The 18,857-nt window shown below is 28.8% G+C and overlaps 1 protein-coding gene across 3 annotated transcripts in view; it reads right to left on the bottom strand.

Annotated features, from left to right (window-relative positions):
- The window catches only part of LOC129984531 (adenylate cyclase type 2-like), a 126,587-nt gene that overhangs the window by 92,444 nt on the left and 15,286 nt on the right, over positions 1–18,857 (bottom strand). For 2 of the 3 annotated variants that reach the window (XR_008785498.1, XM_056094432.1), the window contains exons 2-4: positions 12,873–13,020; positions 4,994–5,137; positions 1,950–2,152 (exon numbers count right to left, since the gene is read on the bottom strand). Coding sequence is in view for 2 of the 3 variants with exons in the window: in XM_056094432.1 (XP_055950407.1) it covers positions 1,950–2,152; positions 4,994–5,137; positions 12,873–13,007 (482 nt within the window). In the remaining variant the exon portion in view is untranslated. The remainder of the gene's footprint in view (positions 1–1,949; positions 2,153–4,993; positions 5,138–12,872; positions 13,021–18,857) is intronic. The other variant, XM_056094433.1, reaches the window with a different exon arrangement.

Below are 18,857 nucleotides of genomic sequence, written 5' to 3'. Positions count from 1 at the left end.
GTCCTTACTGAGTTTATATGCCTCTTTATCACTTGAGAGCTGCATTTTTAGTCATGCTTTCCTATGCGATTATGATTCGTAACAAAGCTCTCCATCTGCCTTCTAAGTTTGTATGTGGAGTTCCAAAATACTATGTATATTAAATGCTTTGTTATTACAGAAGTCTTTAAATGCATGCATGATTATAAGGTTTGTTTCAAAATAATCCTAATGCCGCTTCCAAAAGGGAAGTTAAAATATAACTAAATAATCCAGTGCTTCCACGACTAGATTGTTCTCCAATCTCCTCCATTTGATTTTTTTCTCAGATAAGAAATTTGCTTAAGAGACAACGATTTTCGAGCTCCGAAGAAGTGCAACGATGTATTCTTAAAAGGATTTTCCCAAAAAAATTTACAGTCTACATTGCCATTTTTAATTCTGTCGCAAGGATAAATGGAACGTCTAAACTAATATTTCAAGTATAAATGCTAACTTAAACTTATTTCACTTCTTTCTCTTGAAAGATGAAAATAGTTATTGAATTGATTTTATTAGTGAATACATTCGTAATTAAATGTATCAGCAATTACTTTTATATATTTAGTGACAAAATAGACAAGCGTCAGATGATTATCAAAATAATGGAAACGCCTTAGATTTACAAAGAATCCTTTATTAGTATAGTGTGGAACCGCCTTTGACATATAATACAACTTGGATTCGCCTAGAAATCTATTCATAGAAGTGTTGAATAGTGTTTAAATGAATATTGTACCATTCTTCCTGGAGATATTGTGAAAGCTTTGGGAGAGATATGCCGATGAAGGATATCGATTCCATATTGAATGCTCTAAAATAGACCATAACGGTTCAATTATATTGAAGCCGGATGACTGCGCAGGTCACGGCAGCTGTTTAATTTCATCCTCGTGTTCATCAAACCAGGATTGGACAAGTCTCGCTGAATGGAAAGGTGCATTATCATCCTGGAAAATTCCATCTCTTGCAGGAAACAAAGTTTGCATCATAGGATGGACCTGGTCAGCTAAAATGTCTCTATACTTCTCCCCAGTGATCCTTCCTTTCAGGGTTACGATTGATCCAGTTAAAAAACCACGATATGACTGCTCATATCATGACAAATCCACCTCCATGCTTGACAACTGGAAGGAGACAATCACGATGATACGCTTGTGCAGGTGTCCTCTAAACATGCATCCGTCCTGTTGTATGGAAAAGTGTGAAACACGATTCGTCAGACCATATTACTTTCTTCCACTTATCATTCGAATAGGTTTCGTGAGTGTGATACCGCAGTAGACGACGTTTACCATTAACATCTGTGACAAGTGTCTTAGTAATTGCTTCTCTGCCATAAATGTTCTGTTAATGAAGGTGCTTTCTAATTACAATCCCTGACAGTGGAGATTCCAGATGGGTATTGAGCTCTGTCGTTACTTTTGCTGCAGTTGTTCGCTTATTAGACATTACAATCTGCTTCAATACCCGTCGGTCTCTTTCATTGAGCTTCTCTTTCCGCCCACTAATTTGCTTTGCTGAGCTTGTCTTGCCGCGCTGTGTATATAATGGCATGACTTTAGAGACCGTAACTCTAGAAACGCCTAAAAGTTGGGGTGTTTCGGTCACACTAGCTCCAGCTAGACGGGATCCTACAATTAGGCATCTTTGTAAATCTGAGAGGTCCAACATTTTACGCTTTTGAAAAAATCCAAGAATTACAGAACTTTAATAAAGCTCACAGCTTCTACCAGAATATATATACATTGCTATTTATTCAAAAAACTGGTGGCTATTATTATATTTTAATGCTAACGAAGCGCATTCAAAAATGTCGCTTTTATTCACAGGTGTTTCCATTATTTTGATAACCATCTTATAGCATTAAATACAAAGCATCCTGTGATTTCTGTAGAGTTTTCTTTGCTGCTGTTTGCACTTTCTCTTACCTATAGATGCTGGTCGCCATCTCTCCCATGATCATGCAGAACAGCACAATGCCAGCCGCCGCAATCTTGGCATTCGGGCTTCGGAAAAGGCTCTCTTTGTAGGCAGCCACGAAGATGAAGAAATGAACGAGGAAGCTGATGCTCCTACACCATCGACCGGTTGTAATTGCTCCCCACGACATATCCGTGAGACGCTCATTTTTCTAGAGGAGAAATAGTCATTAGATTCAGCGTGAAATTAGTACTTTTTTTTCTAATGATAACCTAAGTTGCATGAGATGATGTAGTTATCATTCTTATTTATCAGTATGATTCAAAATTTATTTTTTCCAAGATTCAAATTATTTTAGAATTTTTAGGATGCAAATTATTTATGCCTTTTCAATATTTTAAGCAGCATTTACAATAAAGGAACTCACTGATTGTGCAAGTTTCATTTTTCTAGGGGAGAAATATTCGTTAGATTCAGGGTGAGATTATTACTTCAGTTTCTTCTAATAATATATCTAAGTTGTATGAGACAATTCAGTTATCATTGTCATTAACCAGTATGATTCAAAATTTATTCTCCCTAGATTCAAATTATTTTATAATTTTTAGGATACAAATTATCTATGTCCTTTCAGTATTTTAAGCAGCATTTACAATAAAGGAACTCATTGATTGTGCAGGTTTTCATTAAGTTTTCTAATTTCAAGTATTCAAAAAATAGCTTTCTATGTATTTATATGTCTTTCCGTGAATATTCAAATAGGATAATATAGAAACTGGCAGAGCTAGTTAAATAATAGTCGGTGTGTAGTTTTTTTTTTTTTTTTTTTTTTTTTTGCACAAAATTGTATATTTGTACCAAACCCGTCAAATGAAAAGCGTTTCCACTTTTCTGTTCATTTATATCTGGACATTATTGCAGAAGAATTCAACCAATCGAAATGAATGAAATTAAGTACATGGTTTTTATTGATAAAAATAATTATCTGTATTAAATAGGATCAAATTCATCAAGATATAAATCAACTATATGTTTTGGAACAAGATAAATAAATATCTGAATAACACAAACGAAATTTTGTAATGTTGTTACATTACAAAAATTGTGACAGTTTATAAAATTTGCTGCAAAGTCCGAATATGGGAAGTAGAATTCCTTTCGAAATATTTATGCGCAAATTATAGTCTAAAAGATTGTACATAAGAAATTAAAATAAGCTCAAATCCATTAGTCGGCATCTCTTCACACCGCCAACGGATGCCACATCGCCAATATCAATTTGTTTTATTTTGATTTTGATCCCTCGGCAATATGAAGAAGTACCAGATAAAAAATTTGATTTCCGTCATATTTAATATCCATATGCTACCTTTTGTATTGCAAGCGGCGATTTTTGACTTTCCAATATACACGAAAGGCCTCAAAACTTGGTTTATTGTGGGAACATTCAAGAAAGCAGAAAAACCACACCCGATTGTTTCTTTTGTTTATTTTAATTTGGCATGAAATTCTGAGAATGTTAAATAATATTTTCAGGTATAAGAGGATGATTTATTCATAATATTTTTTTTTGAAATAATTATGGAGTAAAGTACCATTTATATGTTTCCCATGACATTTTGTCACAAAATCACATTGCATTCACTCATAACCATTTCCAGGGCCCAACTTAGCCTAATTGGGGCACGGGGCAAAAGTTTCTTTGGGGACAGCCTCTGCTTCACTACTTCAGTAATAAAGAACCGCGCATAGAACTTGTCTATGGTAATAGATTTAGGGGCCCCTCTGATTTAGGGGCCCGGGGCAACTACCCCTTATGCCTCTGCCTTAGTTAGGCTCTAACCATTGCAATGATAAAATACTTTGTTAATACGATGAAAATCTTTGGCTATACTTTATTTTTCTTCTGTCTAAAATTCACATTTTTTTTTTTTCATCAGAATCACCATCTTTTGAACTAATTTATTTGTCAGAACATCAGCGAAAATATATTCTATTAACTTAATTCTATTCCTACTATTGTAATTAATGCCATATAAAATAAAACTTTTATTTAATTAAATTCTTAACTTTGTATACACAAATCGTTCAAAATAACAAATATATAATTAGTAGGCATGATTTTTTTCATTTTTATTATAATGATTTTAGAATTTAGTTATTGTCTCTTTTAATATGCAGTAAAATGCTGTTATTATTTTAACAAACTTTAAAATTATCATTTTAAAATTAATTTGCATTAGTAACATTAAATTCCTTTTAATCGAATTTGTTTTCTAAGATTTCGATAAGGCGTCTTTTCATTTACATGGCATTTTATATCAGTCTCTCGAAGAACTAGTGAAAAGTGCTTTATTGCTATTAATACGTTTTTATCAACTCGGGTTTTGCTTTAATTGTCTATCCACTGCAAAATTTTGTAATCGATTTTAAATTAACTTTCTGATTAGCTAGAGACTTCAGATTTCATACAAACCTCGGAACTGGATGACAGAGCACTATTTTCTCATTTTTTTGTCTGTCTTTTTATTTGTTTATTGGATACAAATTTTGCAATGGATTAAAAACTATTATTACCGACAGATGGCGCAATGTCAAGTCGTTAGCTTGTCAGGAAATGAGTTAAAAATCGGTTGCAAAAATTCATACACACAAGACAGAAAAAAAAATAATTAAATGAATATGAATAAGCAAGTAAATAAATAAAAATAACTAAATAAATAATTTGAAGAGTAAAAAGTAAAAAATAAATTGGGAATTTGTGATTGTTAATTTTTAAATTTAAAAATCACAAATTTCCAGAACAAAATGCATGGGATTATAAATCTGAATAGGAATAAAAAAAAATATTTGATATTATTTAGTCCGTTTAAAAAAGGCGGTATATTGAAAAAAAATGTTTAAATAATCATTGCACTTGCTTTGTATTTTAATGATGAAATACCATTTACACAGACAAGATTTTAAAGTTCATTAGAAGTTCTTTTGTAAAAAATAACAAGACCTAAAATTTTGTATGTTTTAAATTGTAGTGTAAAAACTTTGAAATTACCTCATCTGGCAAAAAAATATATGCAAAAAAAGCTATAGCATTGTAAACTAAGTTGAAAACAAGTAACTCAACAAAGAGCGCATGCTGGACTCGAACTTGGTACCGCCGAAATAATTCTTGAGAATTTTTCAATAATAGTTGTTCCTATAAGAATAATTTACATATTTTAACACAAATGTATTCGTTACTAAAATCAGATTATATTGAGATCTTTCCTATTCATAATTCAACATAAAAATGACAAAAAAAAAAAAACAGATAAAAATATAAATACAATCATAAGGTCACTGCATATTAATTGTAATCTCATATACTCTTAATTTGATGCATAGAATTATAAATTAAATCATAACATATAAATAAGATTGATAGAAAATATAAATGAAATCATAAGATTATTGAATTTAATAAATAGCCGTATTCCAATACTTAATTTCGTAAATGCACTATTGGATAAAATTAAGCAATTTTTCACTTTGTTTTAAACATAATTTATTTAAATATGCAAATACATGGATGGAATAAAAAACAAATAGGAAAGTATTTATAATTTTACTGATATGCATGATTTAAATGATGTAAGTACAGGATATAGGAAATTTGTAGTTTAAAAAATAATATTAATTGAAATAATATCAACATTACAAACTCAGACATTTAAAATGAATAAGATAACAGTTTTTATTAATTACTTCGAATATACGACCTTTACAAATTCTTCCAAGTGCTCCTAGTGAGCTGATTACTTTTAAATAATTCCTGTCTGATATTGAGACTAATCATGAGATAAATTGTGCCAGTAATTGCACCTAAAAGATTCTCAGTAGAATTAATATGAGGACCTAGAGGGGTGGGGGTGATTATTTATAACTTCGGCAAGTGAGTTATCAAACCATTCTTACTTTGGATCATTCTTTAGCTCAGTGGATTTTTGCATTATCGTATTGGAATATACAGTTTATTTTCATCGTCTGCTGTGAATGAGGTGAAAGATAATTCCAAACATTTATTGGTAAGCTTTAGCTGATTGCCTTCCATCAAGAAAGATTAGAGTTAGTTTTACCAGCTGTAGAAAAGTCATACCAAACCATCACGGAATTTCCACCAAATTTTCTATTGAATATTTTCTATTTTCCCTATCAAATATCGTGCCATGACATCTCGGTTTTCTAATTTGAACTTTTTATTTCATCTCGAGAGATGACACAGAAACACTCTATTATTCAAAACATAAGTTGATGTACGTATTGAGATCCGCCATCCATCTAATGATGTTCCAGTTTTGGGTTAGCATCTATTGTATTCCATTTAATAATCGGAGATTGTTTAAAAATTCGTCTTACACAAAGTTCAAAAGCTCACATTTAGCTTTGAAGATTTCGTAATTAGGCAAGGAAGAAGTTCCAGAGGTAGATGCTGCAAATAGTTTTTGTGAATGAATGGTAATAAAACTATGGGAATGACTGGCATAGGATAGACTTTTGCTTTGTTGTTTTCAAATAACGACGGCTACATATTTTTTTTCTTTCCATCAACAAATGAATACATTTTTTAAACACCTTTTTGTAAATATTTCCAAATATGAGAATTCGATGTGGGATTCTTAAAGCAAAGTTTTACTAAAGTTAGCTCAACTAAAGTTGAAGTTTTACCTACATATCGTTCTATGAAATTCACAACACGAAGTATTTTTCTTTTCTTTTTAATTTGAATAAACTAAGGAATTTAAGAGAATAAATAACATGCATGTAAAAAAATTCAAATTATTTTAAATACAAATTAAAAATCAAGCAATAAAAGAGATTAAAAAAAGAAATGAAAAAAAAAAGAATGAATTGTCCAAAAGAAATAAAATGTGGAAAAATATCGTTTGAAATTAATATTAATGAGAAATTCATTTAACAAACATTCAATAACAAAAAACAATAACTAATTAAAACATTGATTAATTTTTTATAAAATGCATTTATAATAATAAAACATATCACAATCTAGAATTTCCATTACAAATTTTCATAATTATTATTGTATTTTTTCATAGTTTTTAGAAAAACTGTAGTCATTGTTGGCAACATTGATCGCTTTTTCATTCGACAGATGAGTTTTATTCGAAGAAAAAATATTGCAATCAAGAATTTTATACTTTTTAGTCTATAATTTTGTCCAGATATCACGTAACGCTTGAATAGAAAATTTGCTAATTTTCTCAGTAACATTAATTTTTTAATTTTATTTTTGAATCATATCATATTTAAAAATATTTTCTATTTACTCATCTTTATTTTATTGAAGCAGAATTTGGTGAAACTAAATTTTAATTAAAACAAAGTGAAAATTTCTTGAGATTTGTCCAGCAGAGTATAGCCTAAATATTTATTGTATTACTGAATACAAAATATTAAATATGGTTTAACCACTATAACTATATAATTATATAGTTGTAACTATAAAATGTTTATAGTTTATTTTTATAGTTATAGTTAAATCAGTTATAAAATTTTTAAAATGTAACATACCTAGAAATGTAGCGACAATCTGTTTGAAAAAAATATGAACTTAAAAAAATATACAACTGAAAATTAATGTTTTACTTTTCTTTTTAAGTTCTTTACTTTTAAGTTCACGATTCGCTCCAAATTTACCATTAAACACCAGCATCTTAATCGTATTGCAGAATTAATTTATATTTATTTAAGCCAATTAATAAGGTGGTAGTTTTATAATATTGTCTCAGTTCATATCTGATGGTAAAGTTTATTGCTAAACAGTCGCTAGAGGCGACAATATGATTTCCCATCTTATGAATAGAATCAAATTTGATAGCTAAAGATATAATGTCCGTTGCTATGAACTAACAGACAACATACACAGATCCCCCTATTAGTTGTAAAAATAATGGAAGACAAAAGTAATCACCATTTATCCAATTCTTTGATGGTCTAGTTTGACCACCAGTAATGGGCCCCGGTGGCCTGGTGGTAAGGTTTCGGCTCATGAACCGTAGGATTTCAGGTTCGAGACCCGATTCCACCGAAGAACCGCCGTGTAAGGGGGTCCATTGCCCGTTAAATCCATCAGGGCAGGGCCACACGTCCTCCCGCTGGCCTGGCGTGGTGTAGAGAGGGGGTGCCAGCTTAGGTGTCGTCCTCGTCATCTGACCGCGGTTCAAAATTGCGAGGTCCGTCCCAAAATAGCCCTAGTGTTGCTTAAAACGGGACGTTAATATAACTAAAACCTAAAAACTTGACCACTAGTAATCCTATTGTGATTGAATGGCCTATTTCAAAAAGCGAAAAACACTTTTATGTACTGTCAGAACATTTGCTTTTAAAGCTAAGCCCATACTTCTAAAGGTTTGAAAGCCATGATTTAATCCTTTCAAGGCAGATGGGATATCTAAATGCATGCAAATAAGTCCAGTTTTTAAGAAATGATTCTTGGAAGAATTTTAAAAAATTTCGAAATTTCATCTAAACGTAATCTAACTATTATATTAAAAGGGAACGAAATCCCAAATTCTGCTCTGAAAATTTTCCATATGTAAGGCTAATACTTCTAATATTTATTCTTATTCTTTTGATGAAGGTATTACTTCCTTTTCCTTTTCTTTTTGATGTTTAAAATGGGGATGAATAATGGGACGATACAACAGATTTGCGAAGTATAATTGTTTCAATCTCTACTACTAATAAAAAAAAGATTATGTATGCTTGTTGGGACTCAGTGGGACAAAGTTAAATCTAGAGCGATCAAAGGTAGCACAAATATACAATGGAAAGTAGAAATTTGCAAAGTGGAGCAATTTCTTAAAAATTTTAATTAAGTAAAAATGAGGCGAGTTTTTCTTGTTTCCCACTGGGACTGTCAGAAATCTAACCGCACACAATTGAATTTCATTCCATTTTAATAATTAAAAAAATGCCTTTATCTATTTAACTTCTGTGCAATTTTTTCTTCTTTCTTCAATCTTTAATTTGACAATTTCTAAAAAAAAATCATCATTTTTAATAATAGATTTCATTAATGCAATGAGATTCAAACCGTTTTCCTTGTTTCACAAATATTTAATCGAATGACTTTATTCTACTGCCGAGTGCTAAAAAATAAAAGATTCTGCTCAATATTTGAATAGTTTATATGTGAAATATGAAAGAGAAGTTTTAGTACTTCAAAAGTTTAAAAATAGCTGAACTAAGCTAAGGAAAAAGGATTTTTTTAATCAAACTTGAAAAAGATTAACTAAGCTAAGAAAGAAAGATTCTATTAATTGGAAAATAGATGAATCAAATTAAGGAAGAAATATTCTGCTTATTAAATTGGAAAATCAGTCAACTAAGCCGAGGAAGAAAGATTCTAATTAAATTGGAAATTAAGAGAACTAAGCTAAGGAAGAAAGATTCTGCTAATTACATTGAAAAATAAGTAAACTAAGCTCAAGAAGAAAGATTGATTTTGCTAGTTATCAGCTTGCATTACAAGAGTAGGACCGGCCTTCTAGGGGAGGGGGGGGGTGAGGCGGATGCTACGCACCGAACCCTGGGATTGAGGGGCCTCAAAATGATCAAGAACTAAAATATTATTCTGAAAAAGAAGTTAAAAAGAAATTTAACTTTCCAAATCACCGGATTTGGAAATATACGAATATATTATTATCTAATGCAAGTATGCAACATATTACAAACCTAAGGCAATAATTTACCATCATTTACCTCACCTATTACGTAAGATTGCAAATAGTGTGCAAAAATTCATACTATAAAATATTTAATGTTAGATCTTAAGTTCATGGCAAGAACATATCTCTCTGGATGTCAAAAAAAGAAAATTAGCAGAAAAGAAAAAAAGAAAAAGAAGAAATAACAAGAAGATATGTTTTCTTGTTTACGAAGTAATTCTGGCAATGAAAATACTTAGACCTCAGAAGTTACAATTCGAGTTTCAACTGGAGAAGAAAGATCAGCACAACTACACAATCGTGTAAAGGAAATGCAGAAATTGTAGAATTAGTCGAAGAACTATATATGAATATGATGAAGTCAGAAAATAACGATTAAAAGGACGATATCAAGTGAATACAAATGATCCATATTTATGACCAAGTACTATTATAGCGAATAAGTGTTAGAATGTTGTGTTAAAATCGGACCTGTATTACGCAAAGAATGTTTTGAAAAGAATCCTAAAGATAGATCATTTACCACTATGTATTATTTCTAAAAATAAAAACAATGCCAAATGGTGAAATCCAGCTCTCATCTGGTTAATGTATTCAAAGACATAAGACTCGATATTTTGTTTTTATTGTATACTATTTTCAAAAAGAAGTGGAAATGAGCAATTTACATGATTTATAAGGGATTATAATAACTGTCAAATGGAATTCAGGATCATGAGAGTTCTGTTGGCGACTTTATTTCGTTTATTGTTTGGAAAGAATTACTAAAAAGACTAAATTTATGTTCAACTATTGATAAAACAAATCAAGTTACTATAAATAAAGAAACGTGACTACTTAACTATTTCCAAAAATGTGATTTATTCTAATTTGAGCATGTAATAATCTTCCGCTTCGAGGAACCCAAGAAATAATAGGATCCCTTAATAATGGCAATTTTTTTTTCTTAATAATGGCAATGTTTCAATCAAATTATTAAGTAAATACGATTCTGTAAGTAAATACAATTTTAATATAAGGATTATATAAACAGAATAAAAAATTCAAAAAATAGAATTGTGCATCATTTAACACATAGATCACAAGAACAAATTATTTCTGCGTTAGGAAATAAAATCTTTAACAAAATAAGAGACGGTATAAAAGCATCCACGTACTATAGTATCTAAATGTACTCTTGGTATTTCCCATAAGGAATAAATTAAGTATACAAATTTTGAAGGAAAATATTAACTATAAATGAACCATTTACAGGGTTTATAGAAATAACTGATGTGACTGGAGAAGGACTAGATAAAATTCTATTGGAAAGATTAAGTAAGCTTGATTTAGATATTATGAATTGTAGTGACCAGGTCTATGACAACGGTAACAACATGAAAGGAAAATATAAAGTGTACAATCTAGAATAATTGCTCTGAATCCTAATGCAATTTATATGCCACCCGAATTACATTCTTTTAATTCATTAATTTGTGATGCCACTTCTAGTAATGCATATTGTAACGTTTATATTACCAATTTTCTGCAACTACAAAAGTCAACAAAAACATTACTCTTAAACCATTATGTGACACTCGTTGGGAAGCCAAAACAGATTTGGTAAAAACAGTGTACACAGTTCGAACAAATTTGTAATGTCTTAAAAGAATTTATTGATGCAAATACAGCTCCCGAAGCTAAAAATCTATGGGATTCAATGCCAGAAGTGCCGTTCATTTTATGTTTAATAGTATGGCTTTCAATATTGCGCAGATTTATCAATATCAATAAATTATTTCGATCAAATGCTATTGTTCTTAATTGATTTAATTTTAGTTAATAAAATTAAAACTGAAAACCAAAATTTAATATATTTTTAGACCAAGCGAAAGTGATAGTATGTAATTTGAATATTTCAGAATATTTTTTTTAAAAAAAAGAAAAAGATTATATTTCGAAATAGCAAGTTAAAGTTAGAAAACACGATAGAGGAATTTAGAGGCTAATTTTTAACAGTATGATTGATGCCGTTGTTGCGCAAATAAAAGATAAATTTAAGAGTATTTAAAATTAATTCATATTTTTCTAAATTAATTATTTCAGTCATTCGAGAGAGAGCGGAGCACTCTTTCAGAAAATTAAAAATTAACAAAGAATTGTCTTCGGTCAAGCATTGTGTACAGAAGCCTTAAATGCACTTGCTATATTAAGCATCGAAAAGGAAATTATTAAAAAAAAGAATTGTAATCTTTAAAAATTAATTTTTCCGAAATAATTAATAGTAAGAATAAACTTGCAATAATAAATATGTTCGTGTTTGTACTTTTTTAACTTTGCAAAAGATTTTGGGCCCCAAACAGTTTCTTGCAACTAGGCCCCTTTATAAAGAAGGCCGGCCCTGTACAGGATATATCATAAAAAGTCAATATACGATTTGAAATAAATAACCCAACCACTTTAGTAGCACTAAGATGTCATGTGACTAGACTCCATAAGGATGATTCATGTATAAAATAAACAGAACAAGTGTTAAGTTGGTTATTAAAATAGCATTGATTTGGACTAAGTTATTAAAATAGTACGGCTTTAATGTCCATTAGAACGTTTTAAAATATGCTTAATGCTTAAAAGTATATTTAACGGCATGATTTTCTTCCATTGTCGAAAGTTGATTAAGAAATATCCTGCTAATTATCTGAGTAGTTTATATGAGGAATCAGAAAAAGACTACTTGTGATTTGAATAAATAGCGAGTAGGTATGCCCAGATTGTTAATGGCATTATAAGATTATCAGTTACCTAGATTGGTAAGATTATTAATGGCATTATAAGTACGCCTAGATTGAAATGGCATTATAATGTCTAGACAGTTATGCATAGATAGTTAATGGCATTATAATGATAAGGGACTCGTTTCCATTAGAATAAGTCATGTACACAAAACAGAACAAATTCAAGACTAGGAAAACGACACATATTTAACGTCTACAATATGTTAATTGCTTACAAATCAAATTCTGAACGAATCATCAAATTATACAAAATTAAATTCAACCAATGTTTCCTGGGAACCAGCTGATCACCAAAGGCGGCTAGCCCAAAACAACAGAGAGATTAAAGGAAGTTGAAACCGTAATGCTGATGGTTAATAAATGCAGCATCTAAAAGAAACATGAAATGAAACAATGTTTATTAAAGCTGGACTGGAAGGACACGTCTTACCCTGAGATAAGAAAAGGACCAGTTTCTCTCGTCGTCGTCCTTATTGTAGTGTTGTGAAAAATAAACCGTCGCCGCTTCGGCATTCCTTTCTATTTCAGACTTACTGTCTCTCGCAATCAGTTCCAGACCCGACATTCATTCATCTGTTCTGTGATAGAAGAAGGAAAAAAAGACATATTTACATAGATATATAAATAATAAGTCTTCAGAATTTTAAAATAATCGAATGTTATAAGGTCAATTTATGATTACAATGATAAACTTAAAATGATTCTAGCCAAATCAATTTTTGAATGTACTGCACATCATGTATTTTTATCTTAATAATAATTGAAATATATAGTGTCTTTGGTGTAATGTAATAGCTTTAATTTTGAATAGTAATAGTAATATAAGTAATGATTGAAGTAAATTATTTTCCTGGTTGAAATAAATATTTATTTATTTCTTTGTATTTTATTTGGCATCGTTACGGTAACGTCTGGGTGAGTGCATGTTGAAAGATATAAAGTATATAATAAAAAATGGCCCTTTATTCCATAAGAAAACACGAAACGCAGGTAGCAAAAGTGTATCCAAGGTGTACTTAAAGAATAGCAGTAAAAATTCAAGACACAAACATACAGCATATCGTTAATTAAGAAAACCGTAATAACGTTCAGAGCGCAGAGTTAGAGAGTGAAGACAACTCTTGAAAGAAATTTCTATATTTATGTGACTACCACGTTTTGTATAATTTCTCAATATGCCTCGAGATCACATGGAATTCTCAAGAAGGATCTTCAGATCTCAATTCCTAATACAGATAGAGCCATAATTCTTAGATTAAAAAAACAACTTTTTTTATTACCAAAACAGCCTAACTCATTACCACGATCGGAGGTCATTGATCTGACCCCATTTAATTATTTTTTTTTGTACATTATAAAAATCTTTTTTAAAAAAACCTTTTTGTATTGAGTTAATTTCCATTTTAAGATTATTGATATTAAATTAAGAATTTTAACTTTAGCAATTCAGTTTTAACCTTGAAAAATATTACACTTATGATGAATCTCTTCATTACCCTTCTACAAGTAGTATAAAATGTGCGTCAAGATAAACAGACTTTACTGCAACGATTGATTAAAGAAAATCAAATTTTGACTATCTCTTTAAAAATACTAATAATAGAATACTTTCAAATTATTATATAGAATGTCTTAAATACATTTTCAAAATAAAAGAATTAATATTTTTACTCGTATAATTTTTTTTATATTTTTTGCAATATTTTTAAAAGTTTGAGGATTAAAAAGAATATTTTAGTTTGCAGGTTTCAAAATTAATAACTTTTCTTGCATAAACTGCATTAGATTAAAACTGTTTATCATAAACATTTGTATTTTTAAAATGGAAGAACAACACAGAAAGGATATTTTTAATGATGTCCATGATTACTTTTGTTCAATATTTAAATGTTATGCTTCGTTTAAAGAGGACTTATTTAAAAATAATTCCCTAATGTGTTTGTTCAATAAAATATTCCATTTAAACAAAGCACAATAAGTTCATGTCCTGGAATAATATTTCTCTATGAATTATTAACAGTTAATATATTCTAATGAGAATCGTGATTTACAATGAACATATTGGATCTTTTTCTTGTTCTGCCAAACCAATTTACCACTGACTATAATGACATTCGAAACTTTCTTTATGTTAAAGGCAGCTCTTTTAATGACAAAAAAGTACTTATAACATAAAAAATACATCAAATGAAAAGCCAACCAACTGTTCTTATTGCAAAACATTCGATATTAAGCCTGTAAAAGCCAGATTGCAAGCACTCTCTACATTCCATTCCAGACTTAGAATGTTTTACTGCTGTTTCTCGTGACAAGAAGATTGCAAGGGAAGCCATTTCATTCTCTAAGAACAAGGATAATATCCCTTTCTTTATTCAGCTACTAGTAACAAACATCCATTTAAAGACTGCGGTGTATTAATTTTAGCCTATACATTAATAATATCGTTTGGTATTAAATTGTTCCATGTTAAATTTTTTGTATTCGTTTTCGAACTATAAAGCAAAAGAAGCATCCGTTTCTTACTTCAAAAATTATTTTATTATAATAAAAGTAGAGATAATAAGGAAAGCATACGGTCAAACAGAACAGAACAACAATATTTCAAAAATTGATTCCAAATAAAATGCTTTTGAGGATTTTTTTCATCTTACGTATGAAAAATAGATTTAAAACTTTTTAAAATTCTTTCTATAGTAGTAATTATTTATTGAAATAGGGAAAGTGAAATTATTACAGTAGAAATATAAAGTAATGTTTCTTCAAAATAGAAAATTAACACCTGTTCTAAACCTCAGAGAATTTTTAAATTAATATTCAAATGTTCTAACAATAGAAAAAAATGTACGATATAAATATACTTTTAAATAGATATTTCTATTAATTATTACGATTTTTTCATTTCTTCAGATTTAAAATAATAACAATAATAATTAGCATCGAATCAAAGAATATACGAATAAATATGAATACGAATGCGAAATATTAATAATACGAATTTAATATAAATTATTCTACTAAAAAATCACTACATTTAAAATCTTCTCTGTGTAGCACACAGCGCCATCTATTATATATCGGAGTAAAAAATCATTGATTTATTTTATTATTTCAAATCATTTTTTTTAATTATTAAGTAAAATAGAAAGTTTTCATAATATATACATATGTTTCTTTCAGACAGAAAAAAAACCCATCAAGGGCGATGATATTCTTTCAACATAATTTTAGAATTATTTCCAATAATTCTCTGTAAAAGCTTCATTAAGGAATGAAATTAAAATAATAAAAATTAAAATGATAATCCTGTGTTTGTAAGCTATCCATTCAAGAGGTTCGTCAAGGCGGGCAGTTGAAAATAAATTCACATAAAATAATAGATAAATTTGCAGAAATCAGCAGAAAGAAAATAATATTAATCGCATTTTAATTTTATATTAATTTTTTATGCGTTATATATTTTCAATTAGACGAGATTAAATATTGAATTCGTTTCTTTCTTCTAAATTTGTTGTAATTTCTTCCCCTTTTTTTAGTCAATTTTGTTCCAATTCAAGTTACTGTGTATACAAAGTTATATATGAATTCACGTATGTTTTGCGAGACTCGGGTAGTTCCGAAAAGTGAAGATTTATTAAAATCAGGAGCTTAAATTTTTGTTTAATATTTTTGAAGATAGCAATATATTCTCTCTCTCTCTCTCTCTCTTTATATATATATATATATTCTTAAATTTCGACGTTTTAATGAGAAATATTGTAGAATAATAATTTTTTTAGTTTGATTCAGATATTTAATCATTTATTTGAATGCATTATTCGTTACATTGAGAATTAATAATTTTTGTATTACACAATTAACAGAAAGAATGCCGTTCTAAAAGCAGTTTTTTATAACTTTAAACGATCAATTCCTGTATATATCTAAATTTATTTCGTGTTTCTCGGAAACGGCTCTAACGCTTTGGATCAAATTTTATATTTAGATAAAAGTTTTGATTTTTCAATTTATCTGTACAGGTGTCTTTCCTGAAAAAAACAAAACATGCTTTTACATATAATAAACTTTTTTTTTATAACTAATTATTAGAATAAGGATATTCAAGTTCCACTTCGAAATGTGGGCAATACTGCATAGTGGTCAGAACAATATGTATGATGCGTATGTTGCGGGTCCTTGGTTCGAGTCGCCCCGTTTGCTTTACTTATGTATTCATATTTAATATTTTTTTGCTTTTTAAGTCTATTGATATAGGTGTTTCCCCAGAAAAAACGCTATTTTACACACACAAAAAAAATATAACTAACTATTAGAGCCTTTTTCTATCTGCTCTCATACTGACAGTGTGATATAGGGCCATCTCGGGCCCGATTTCACCACGGTAAAACTGAGTGTAAGTTCAAAAGTATAAGTGATGACAAATAAATTGCAAAATGAATACAGTGATATAGCAAATTATTTAGAATGACATATTAAAGTAAGTGCATTCATGATTTTTTTATTTAAATTTGCGGTTCATATGTTGGCAAGACTGAAAACTATTCATATGTAATCGGTATGTGATTCGTATCTAAATATTTCCTTAAAAACATCCGATTTTACAGCAAAAAAAAAAAAAAAAAAAAACACCTGCCGAGCTACGATCGGTCTTCCAGACATTCATGCTAAAATGGAAATATCGCTTTTATTCATGTGAATGATTTCATGAAAGAACAAATTTGATTTGAATCTCATCATAACAATACAAAAAATAATTATAAATTATAGATAAACCTAAGTAAATAAAATTCGGTATCATTAAAAAAATCATGTTTGAATTTTAAAATGGCGTAAAAATGGTTTTTATTCGATAATAAATGTCAATGTTATTTAGGAGGGGTGTTAAAAATTCAAAAGATTTTCAACCGATTAAAAATCTAATTACAATTTTCAAGAACACTTTTTTAGGAAGCATATATTACACAAAAATAATTAGCTATATATAAAATTTAGTAAATCTAAATGGGAAGAAAAATTTCATTTTGTACTTAAAAGATTTTTCACATCTCGAAATTTACAAATAATGTGCATAAATATACAAATAAAAAATATAATATTAAAAAATTAATAATAAAATACAATAATAATAAATTAGTAATAAAATATGATAATAAAACCTTAATATATCTAACCGTAAAGGAATGTTTCATTCTGGATTCAAACATTTTTCATGTCATGGAATTTACAAATAATATACGCAAATATGCAAATAAATAATATAATAATAAAAAAATAATAATAAAATATAATAATAATAATAAATTATCAATAAAATATAGTAATAAAAATATAGTAGACCTAACCGCAAAGAAATGTTTCATTCTGGACATTTCATTTTCACATCTCGCAAGTTACAAATAATATATATACAAATAGATACTATAATAAATATAATAACATATAATAATATAATAATAAACATACAAATAAATAATATAATAACGACAATAATAATTAATGTCATATCATTCTAAAAAATATACGAATCGATATGAATACGGATACGAAATAAGAATAATACAAATTGAATATAAATTATTCTACAAAAAAATCACTGCATTTAGAATGTTCTCTGTATAACACACAGCGCCATCTATAGAGTATATATTCTGAGTAAAATACATTGACTTATTTTATGATTTCAAATCATTTTTTTAATTACTGAATAAAATAAAAAGTATAATATATACAGTGGCTCAAACAATTGAGAGTACACCTTACTTTTACTTCATAAATTCAATTTTCAATATAAATAGAATATTACTGAGAAGTGCAAACATGCTTTTTTATTTTTACACATAACAAACGGTTCAATTTGTAGTAAAAACAAAAAACAATCAACAAAAAGACTTCTTAATTGAAAAGTTTCAGAAGCATTTTAAATAAACATATGCAAATTTTTGCCTCAAAAAATTGAGAATGCAAAGGGTATTCGCACATTTTTTAGACAATTTTGATGGATTGTACAGAAATAATTACATTATTAGATTGGGTTTTAAATGCTTAGTTTGATAGCCCTTGTTCTAAACTATCGTTCCACATCGAAATTTCTATGATATGATATTCCACCATGACTTTTAGAGCGTTTCTGAATTACTGAATAATAATAACCCTCTTCGGAAAGAGCAGAAATATACCCTTCTAACCATTGCCTTTTTAAAAGCGCCTTTTTGCACGTAAATAAAAATTCTAAATATCAGACGATAAATACAACTTTCAAAAATATAACTGTTGCGATAATGAAATTTTCCATGCAGACGATTTTTTTCTAACTGCAAATAAAATCGTCTAAAAAAATAGGCAAACTTATGAAAAATATGTTTAACTACCATTAAATATTTTCTATTAATTTTACATCAAATTAAACCATCGGTTATGT

This window comes from Argiope bruennichi, chromosome 9 (assembly GCF_947563725.1).
Source record: "Argiope bruennichi chromosome 9, qqArgBrue1.1, whole genome shotgun sequence".
Taxonomy (NCBI): Eukaryota; Metazoa; Arthropoda; class Arachnida; order Araneae; family Araneidae; genus Argiope; species Argiope bruennichi.
The sequence above is the reverse complement of the archived record's forward strand: the minus strand, read 5'-3'. Positions and strand labels throughout refer to the sequence as shown.